The sequence below is a fragment of the Aplidium turbinatum genome, chromosome 15 (genome assembly GCF_918807975.1).
Source record: "Aplidium turbinatum chromosome 15, kaAplTurb1.1, whole genome shotgun sequence".
Taxonomy (NCBI): domain Eukaryota; kingdom Metazoa; phylum Chordata; class Ascidiacea; order Aplousobranchia; family Polyclinidae; genus Aplidium; species Aplidium turbinatum.
The window spans coordinates 7,994,440-8,004,986 of NC_137486.1; the positions used below are offsets into that span (position 1 = coordinate 7,994,440).

Genomic DNA, 10,547 nt, shown 5'->3' on the forward strand with positions numbered 1-10,547 from the left:
TAAAATAATCCATTAATGCTCAGTCCAATGAATGGTATAGTTCAATGCTTTAGAAACAATTCTGATATCTGCAACAATAGCAAAAATAACAAAATTCAATCCATTGTGCAGTGAAGATTAGAGCAACATTTTTCACTTTATTTTAAAGAAACGAGTTATGAAATACAAACAATGATTTCCGAAATAATTTGGAGCAGCACAAAATTTAGAAAATAAAATTTCTTTTCAACTCCTATCAACACACATAAGTATTGTGTAAGGCGACATTGGCAAGATTTTTACACAAAAATTGATGTTTTTGGTCTTGCGCATGATGAAACCATGTCATCATATATTTCACCACAATAAACATTTGGCTAATTCACAAAATTGATATTAGATCAATTTCATTCAGCAGTAGATCTATTAGTAGTAGTAAAGTCAGTGTAGTAAAATTCTATCAATCTGGATTTGATAAAGTCACAGCAAAATACGATTAAATGAGGGTATTGATGTCAGGTTTGACTTTGGACATGCAAAAGCTACATTGCAAACTGTCACCTTATTTTGGGCAAGAAAAGGAACAGAAATGGGCTCATTTCAAATCATTAAAAAATATTTGAAACAATTATTACTTGTAGTCTCCAATTTTTTTAATCCTAAAATTATTTCAATCGCTAAATTTACAACCTAGATATTTATAACGTCTTTATTCTTTTGAGCAACTTTTAACAACCGCCGGCTTGCGTTGCCGTTGGTGAGAGCGTCTGCGCGACGTTCGAAAGGACGTTGGTTCAACACCGCTGTTGGGCACGCAGCTGTGTCTCGGCAAGATACTTAAAGGCCAAAATAATGGGAGCAGCTGACTCGATAACTGTGTAGTTCCTTCACTGCTTCCAGTGGTCTGTTGTGTTGTATATGTAATCGCAGTGTACTGTATGTTGTCGCAATGGGCGCAAAATAAAACATGTTATTATTATTATAAAGAACATAAAAGGGAAAAATACTGACTGCGAAGTCTGCGATACGAAGTGGTTTTTGTGAAAACAATGAGGTAGGAATTCGACTGCTGCACAGATGTACTACAACAATCAACGTATACATGGGTTGTTAATCTCTGTCTGTGCTCTATCTGGCTGATGCAACAAACATAGAGGGAACAACGATTGTTACGTTAATTCGCAACGGCGACGCGGAAGAATTGAAACCTTGACTTTGTTGAGTCATGGTTTGACAAGATTTGGGAAAGCTAAACTGCTTTCATTAAAATGTAAGTTATTCTAAACAATAGTTAGCAATTACAATAGCAATACATGTTAGTTAATACAGTTAAGAATACATGCACGTTAAAACCAACACTGGGCATAAGGAAAAAGTGTTTATGAACACACAATACAGAACCACAAGACAATTTTGTTTTACTTCCACAGTTCAGAACATATTTCCTCTCGACTTATTTAGTGTAAAAAGCAGATGTTTGATGTTCCAAATAAACGATAATAATCATTCCTAGATGGAAACCATCTTGAAATAATCACACAAATAGAAAGCAGTTACACGTGCAGATGTGCTATAGTTGACAGTGCAAATAATAATATTAAAATGATTTGTTTAATAATCATCCCACAATAAAATCTTTCATTGATGCATAACATGTCACCAACCACACTGCGCAACAACTAATTGTAAATAGCAACTCTCAGTGGCGTTTGTGCAACAGCTTTATCGGGAGTAACACTAATTCAAATGTTCAAGTCATTGAGATCATAAAATGTCTGTGTACGTCAAATGCAGTAAAAATATTATTCTTGCAAATAAAATGCAAAGATAACTCGTCTAGTGTTGTCTGTTCTTATCCAATACGTTAAACATAAAAAAAAAAAACATTGATTTGAACAAAAGCGAAACTAGGTACAGGGTGAACTTCTCCGCCATACGCAGTTGCTGCTTGAAACCTACCTCGAGACCTTCATCAAACATGTCACCTGCCCAAATCCATCAAAATGCATGGAATTATATTATAACATGTATATTATTCTTTTTTTTGTAATTGTAATTACAAAAACAAATCTCTTCAAGTCATGAGGGATGAATAATGTAACATTGCAACTTAGGCTTCAGCAGCCTATGGTACACATAAACCTCAACATGTGTACCATTATTGTATGTTTAATATTCATTGCCAAACATCAAGTAATTTATAAGCAGATTGGGCAATGGCAATTTTGAAACATTAACTAAGTTATGGTACTTGACAACAATAACAGTGCGAATGGTGCATCTACAGAATTGCATTAAAGATGGAACGACATTAGTGATGGCAGGTGACGGATGCAAAGTGTCTTCGGATTTAAACTTGACAAAAGGAAAAAAAGGAATGATAGATTTTAAATTGGAACAGAGCGGTTCATTATAATTTGTTTCCATTAGTTTTAAACAAAACATTACTAATTTCACAAAAGTTGGTATTTGAGTATCACAATCATGAATAGTTTTAAATGGACCGTTGTAAAAAGTCATCTCGTAAACACCATATTTCACAAAAAGTTGTAACACAAGTGAAAAATTTGCATAGTGTGCTAGTACTGTTTTCCAAATAATGGAAAGCTTAGAAATAGGTTGAATATCAGCACCATTTTTTAATAAAATTTTCAACACTTGAATGGTCTTTTCACGATAAAGATGGTGACCATCATAAATAAACTCGATGTGACTTTTCCATAATATTTTTATACTGGAGAGATGATGATGACGATGCCTTCGACAAATCTTGTCACAGCAAGGATATAGCTTGGAATTGACATCATAGCCTTTATTTAATAACACTTCTAAACTGTGTGGTTGTGCACCCTCAACAGCTGACAAAATTGGTGAAACATAGTTCTCAGGCATCAATTTAGTTGTATCAAACATGCTAATAAAAAAATTTAGAGTGCCAATGTAACCTCTTTTAGCAGCAATGTTAATTGGCCTAACATAGCCATCATAGCAACAGTGGTTAAACAAATTCAACGTTTCTGTATCAAGGTACTGATCAGCACCATGGTCTACCAGATACTTAATGACATTTACATCCTCAATTTTTTCCGTAGCTATATGCAGAATGCTGGAACCCGTTTTATCATATGAATTGACATCACATCCATTTTGTAGGAGCAATTTAATGATATCAAAGTGTTCTTGCGGTGGATCACGGCAAACTATAGAAAGAGCAGATTCTTCGTAAGCATACTTTGCTTCCTTATCTGCTCCAGCAGACAGCACCAGCTGTATGCTTTCTAATGGGCCTTTCAGTATTGCCACATGAAGAAGAGGAAGATTGTTTTTATTTGGTTCATTTACAAGAGAAGGGAGCTTATCAAGAAGAATAGAAAGCACTGAAGGATGAGCCACACTCGCACTTAAAGCAGCAATGAAATCTTCAGTACTTTCTGTATATAGATCAACAAGAACTTTCACAGTTTCAATATGTCCATTACTTGCAGCCAATGCTAAAGGATTTTGATCTCTCTCATGAAAACGTAATGGCCATATTTTCAAAGGATCGTCTTCATTGTTTTGAGCAGCTGTTAACAACGTTTTTACACAATCTGTATGTCCTCCATTTGCAGCTTCATGAATAGGAAACCAACCTGTATAGCTCTTGATAGAATAATCTTCACCTTCTTCAAGAAGCTTTTCTAACACTTTTATGTTTCCATATCTTGCAGCCAAGCCAACAGGAGAGCAATTGTTGTCGTGCTTTTCACTACAATTCATGGTTTCAATGCACAATTCAAAAACTGATAGAAATACAAATTTGATAACTGCAACAATAGTGAAAGTATATAAAACTAAACTAACGAAATACTTTTTACCTGACAAAGCAACGAAATTTGTGATCTAATCCAGCATTTCATAAATATTTTAAAGCAGCACAAAATTTGTAAACGGAATTTATGTTCAAGTCCTATCAACGCTTAAGTCAGGGGTTTCCAAAGTCCTGCTCGCGATACGTCTTTGTGTGGCATGCCCATGGTGTTTCATAATGTGTTATTTACGGCCTGCACACAGAAATTACACCAATTCAATTTGTATTGTTTTTGAACTGATGAAGACAGCATTTTCTCACAAACAAGTAAACAGCGCTAGAAAAATTTACAATCATTATGACGTCATAATTGCTAAATCAGCTATAGTTGTTCCGAAGAGTATAGTATTGAGTGATAGGCGAGCATTCATAGATGGAAATCTGGCAGTCAAGTACAACTGGACCCCATTCGTTCATTGCCGACAACCGGCCCTTTGGCTTGACAATACAGAGACAGACGTGGGTGCGCTTCAACTGTCTTCGTACGGACGTATAGGGCTTTTCCGCTCAACCATGCACCAACGGGGAATGGTCTCTTCCTCCTCCTGTAAATGTGGTGCTGAAGAATAGACGGTAGACCACATCAACGATTGTACCATCTTTAAGCCACCTAAAGGAGTTGAAGGTCTGCGTGTCTTGGATGATGAAACCAAAGACGAGCTGCGTTATAGTAGCCTTCCAGTGTAGTCCGGGAACATCATGAATCTGGGGTAGACTCTCGGCCACAGAGGCTCCTACGACGAACATTCATTTCCTTGCTAGCAAACTCAACTACCGCTTCCAGGATTGTGCTGCAATTGAAAAGGACATTGCTATTCACTTCTTTCTGCATGATCCCTAAAGAGATTCCGGCTCACACACAGCTAATTGAGCTTCACTGTGACGCCGAAGTCGCCGCATTTTCCGCTGTGCTTTTTTACCAGCAGCTGGATAAAAAAAGTTTCCAAAAATGCAAACGTTTGCAAAGAAAACATTGTTGAGCTTGGTCGGTTCAACACCTTCGTGTGAGAGCAGACGTTCTCGGTTATGAACTTAACCAAGAACCGCTTGAGATCAAAACTGATCGACTCCTGCATACGTGATGTTTTATGCTTGTCTACCACTAACCTCGATCCAAAAATGATCTGAGTAGTATTGAAATCAACACGTAAGTTTCATCTTTCACATCAACACACATGCGTTTTGCAAAGTTTCTTGATTTTTCAAATTTAATGATGTAAAATCAGATAACTTTCTAGCGTAACTTATCACATCGGGTGATATATATCAGGGTTTCCCAAACTTTTTTGGGCCACGGACCACTATTTGTGAATCTGTTTATTTGCGGACCCCCAATACAAAGGTAAAAATGAATAAAACCGATTTTTGTTTATTTGAAAAACTGACAATATCAATGGGACGGATGGGATTGCTTTCTATTGCATAAGTCATCAATTCTCGGAGTTATTTGTGAAAAGCAAACTCGTAAGTCAGGATCCACGGAAAGTCTGGACCTGTATTTGTCTTCATGTTGGTAAGAGCTGAAAATGCTGTCTCACACATGTAGGTCGTGGCAAAAGGCAATAAAATTTTAGTTGCCTTTACGATAGCAATGGGTATTTACGATCCACAACACCCAACCAGAAAGATGCAATAGCTGTTTGATTGAAACTATTCATTACAGTTCGATCAGATGATAATTTGCCTAATTCTTCTTCTTCGCGTTCTGAAAGAATAGTCTTTGTAACAACAAAAGGGTTTAAAATCCAGTCAAAATAAACGAGGAATACGAGAATTTTTCGTAAACAACTTTTTAACTACAACGAAGGTGCAACAAGTAAGATTTATGATATTGGATAGCAAAAGCTTTCGAAATAATTTAAGTTCTAAAGAACTGCGGCAATTATCTTTGACAGGGTACGTACTGTGCAACGTATATGTGTGACTTTTTAATTTCTTGTCATATCGCCACGGACCACTTGTGCAGTCGTCGCGGACCACCAATGGTCCGCGGACCACAGTTTGGGAAACCCTGATATATATGACTTATTGTTGGCCCGCGGGCATTTGCGCATTATCAAATTAGCCCGCCTGGGAATAAGTTTGGACACCCCTGGCTTAGATGCAACCGGGTAAGATGACATTAACAAGATTTTTATACCAAACTTGATGTTTTTGGTCTGGCGCATGATGAAACTATGTCAGAATATATTACACCACAATAAACATTTGGCTAATTTACAAAATTGATATTAGATGAATTTCTGGTTGTTTCATTACAAGTAGTCAGTCTGGCAAGGCTTTCCTAAGCTTGATTTGCTATATTGTTGCAATGCAGTTTTAAATGTCCAAAGCAAAATCTGAAATCAATGTTGTAGTTTTATCATATTGTAGTTTTTGTAAAATATGATCAAATTACAATATTAAGTTCAGATTTGACTTTGGGTATTCAAATATTGCATTGCAAATACAATAGAATTCGCCTATAACGGCTTCGTTTATATCGTCAATTCGCCTATTACGTCACTTTTCGTTCGGTCCCTACAGAATTCCTATCTTTTACGTACATTGTAGTTCGGCTACAACAGCATCGCCTATAACGTAAATTCGCATATAACAGCACCCTTTATTGGTCCCCAGACGTATTTTGTTCGTTTATAACGTCACTTTAAGCCATCACTTTCACCACAAACGGTCAGTCTTTTAATCCAGTTAGCGCTGCTGCTTGCAAAATGTCTTCAATTTATTTTGCTACGTCGTTCGCAGCAGGGACTTTAATTAACTGAATTAACTTTTTTCTTGCTTGAAAAATTATCGCGTGTAAAAAGCAGCTCTACAGCTAACCTTTAAACAACTCAAAGCAATGAGCTGTGTTGCGCAAATTTCCTGTAGTCTACCTTTCGCTGTAGGTTATTTTTTTTTTAAACAATATTTTTGTTTACTGTATTTTCTGCGTGACTTTTGTCAGTTTGGTGGTACACAGTAAACCTGACTGGATTATACACCTCTTTCTTTAATCAAAAGACAGTTTTGGAATAGTTTGCGGTAGTTCGTCTATAACGTCAATTCGGCTATAACGTCAGTTTTTGCAATCCCCTAGAGCAGCGGTTCTTAAACTGGGGGGCGCAAAAGGTTCACAAGGGGGGCGCGAGCGATGTCAAACTATGTGACTAAACGTCGCGTAATGAAATTTTGGGGTCGTAATGAAATAGTTTAACTTAGTCTAGTGCCGGTAAATTGTAGTCTTGCCATGGTTGTAGTCTTACCAGAGCTTACAGTAATCATACGAGCCGTCAACTTCGTCAAAACCAGTGCTGTCAATACGAGACTGTTTACCAAGCTGTGCAAGGATATGGATTCGAACCATGAGACTCTCCTCTTCCATACATCTGTTCGTTGGTTATCAAAAGGTAATATGTTAGCCCGCGTGTATGAAATGAGAGATGAACTGATGCTATTTTTGGAAGCTCATGGGAAGCAAGATCTCCTTTTGCCATTTTCATCAGAGAAGTTTCAGCTGGAGTTGGCATAGCCTACCTCGTGGACATTTTCGAGGCCCTCAATAACTTAAATCTGCTCTTGCAGGGCAGAAATACTAACCGGATTAATAGCTATGATTCCATTCGAGCATTTGTGGCAAAGCTGGGGTTGTGGCACCGCCGAATACAAATAGGAAATGCAGCTTCATTTCCCAACCTAGATAGGCCTACTGCACTTGACAAAAAGCAACTTGAACTGGAAAGTGAGCTTAAGGCTGAAGTGGAGGCTCACCTTCAGCTTTTGAAACAAGAATTCGAAAGCTATTTCCCAGACTTGAGTGACACCGACTTCCAGAATGGAAGATGACAAGAAATCCCTTTCGTGTTAACGAAGACATTCTTCCCGATGGTTTGCAAGAGGAATTCTTGGAAATAAAGTGTAACTCCACTGCAAAAGACGATTATGAAGCAATGCCACTAACTGATTTTTGGGTTAACTATTTGCACATATACAAGGGAGTGGGTAGCGTGGCGATACGCACACTTCTTCCGTTTTCGTCCACTTATCTGTACGAAAGTGGCTTTTCTACACTTTTGAACATAAAAACAAAACTTCGAAACAAACTTATTGATTGTGAAGCCGATCTGAGGCATTATCAGCTACAAAGCCTCGAATTAAACTTTTGGTTTCCGAAAAACAATTACATCCCTCACATTGATGAAAGCTAAATATAAATTCCTGTAGTCATTACACTTTAATGTTTTCTAATTTTGTAGTTTGGTGGGGCGCAAGTTTGGATGGCACGTCAAAGGGGGGCGCGGCTCAAAAAGTTTAAGAACCCCTGCCCTAGAGGTACCGTTATAGGCGAATTCTACTGTATCACCTTATTTTGTGCAGAGAAACGGACAAATATGGGCTGTTATGTCAGTTATCATATACATAATTGAAATAATCTCAAGCTGTAATACAAATAAATTCAGAGTTTAAAGGCATACTAAATGAAATTTTCAAACGGGAATTAAGCATTAAAATGTGTAAACTGAACACTCAAGAATACATTTCATAAAAAATTACTGAAAAAAAAATGTTTTCAATGGCGCTGGCAAGACGCAAAGTTCAATGTTTCATTTATTTTTTATTTTTTTGCAAAATGACCAAGAAGTGGAAAAACTGCTCGAGAATTAAGTTACCAGCGACTAACAGTAGCATTATCAAAAGACTTTTCCCCGTTGGGTTGGCAAGTCCAGACGTGTTGCGTTCCAAGAATTTTCACATTGATTCAAGACTTGGACACGTTGAATCTATGTATAAAATGCTGATTACTTCACGCCTTCTGAATTGCCTAGCTGAAATCGCTTCACATGCCTTTATGGAGTTTGCCTTCAAAAACTTGTTTTTTTACATTTTCATTTTACATTGATTGAAGGCCTGAATACGTTGAATCTATGTAAAAGAGGCTGATTTACTGTTTGAAGAACAAGATCTGCCATTTAAAATTCACGCAGTAAAAACTCTTGCCTGATCAGCTGATTGCTAGTCGCTGGTGACGTAGACTGTATAATCGCACGCTTCGCTGCTCAAGCCCATTCCGGTTATGAAAGCTCTGACAAAAGCACGCGCGCAATGGTGGTCAGACCGCAATGGGGCCAAATTTTTTTCAAAATCGTTTTATGGTAGCATGTTCAACACAAAGAACGTGGAAATTCGCCAAGTCAGGTTTTTCCTTTAGTATGACTTTAAATTCATTGACTGATAAATTATGTTGGCCAACTTGCTTTCAAACGTTTTTTTTTCGTTGTTTTACATTTCTGAGTTTTCTTTTGGGAAATGAACAAAGTACTGATCAGTAAGCAGTGGCGCCGACAGACCTTCAACATTGGGGGGGCAAAATATTGACAGTGCAAGACAGTAGCATAGTCAAAAATTTTGAAAGGGGAGGTGTTGACAGCCGGCGGGCGAAGCCCGATGGCGTGTTCGCCGAAGGCGACACTTAGCGGCGGGGGGTCTGGGGGGCCTCCCCCAGAAAATTTTGAAAAATTACTTTCAGTTTGGTGCATTCTGAGAGCATTTTCAACAAAATTGTGGGTATGAATATTTCTGTAAAATGGTGCTGTCCGGTGGCATAGCAAAAGGATAAGATCATGTTTTCTTCGGCATTTTTCGGAAATAAAGCTAAGTCTCTGTTTTCTTGTTGCTAATTCCAGACTGAGATATTTGAATGTTTGGTATTGGAAAAACTCGCTTTTTTAATGCAGTTTCGTTTAAAATTAAGCAAACTTTGTTTTAGAGATATAGGTTGATTGCTTTTTATGCGAGATTATTACAGTTTTATTATTTATCAATTTTCTCCTTGATTGATTCAAAAAACGATCTTATTCCGGTAAGTCACTAACTTTTAAGCTCTGAAGTCAACCCAAAGTTTAGAAAATGTAACGTCATAGAGGTCATACATCTTGATGAGTGTCAAACAAAAAGCTTTGAGACAATGAAGTTACTTTAGGCTATTTCTGATATATTCAAGTTTTGTATAACAAATAGCTGTTTAGATGTTAATCTAGATCGAACAAGCGATCTCAGCAGTTGCAGATGGCTTGCATCCTTGCACAGTTTGACGATAAATTACATCATAGGCTAAAACTTTTCTTGTAAACAATGTATTAACATCGGTAAATTCAATTTGAAAGGTTGAAACCCCCGAACCCCCCTCCCTTGGCTACGCCACTGGTGCAAGACATGCAAGACAGTGGTATATTATTTAATTTCTCTTGTTTTCTACCAGGGCTGGAAAAAATGTTTAGTTTCCCGGGAATCTGGTTTTTAGAGAAAAAATTTCCCGCGGCTTACAATCACGATAATGAGAACCTTATATTTTACTGATCTCCGGAGCTGACGTAAACCTTAAAAGTCATGTCGACATATTCTTGATGCCCCCCTTATCGAAAATTGTTCTTTGTATTACCGCTTTGAAGGAGGATTACGACTATGAACAAATGAATAAATTTTAAACTTCATTTTGAATTGAAAAGACATGACATAATGTCTTCCAACCTTAGTTATATATTTTTTCATTACGTAACGTCTTGTAGGAATAAATTGAAAATCAGTATGATCACTCAAAATGAAAGCAATGGGACTACGAATCCTCACTAAACCAATCAATCAATGGTCTTGTTGCACTGAAGATGACAACCTTATATTTTACTGATCTCCGGAGATGACGTAAACCTTAAGGCATAGATCTGTTGACTCAATGCAAACC

The 10,547-nt window shown here is 37.3% G+C and overlaps 1 protein-coding gene across 1 annotated transcript; it reads right to left on the minus strand.

The window, feature by feature from the left end:
* Positions 1-41: 41 nt before the first annotated feature.
* Positions 42-3,738, minus strand: LOC145783926 (ankyrin repeat and SOCS box protein 3-like). Its single transcript, XM_082595688.1, has 2 exons — positions 3,052-3,738; positions 42-68 (listed from the first exon to the last, which is right to left on the minus strand). Exons 1-2 carry the CDS (start codon positions 3,736-3,738, stop codon positions 42-44), a joined length of 714 nt encoding a protein of 237 aa, XP_082451814.1.
* Positions 3,739-10,547: the final 6,809 nt, after the last annotated feature.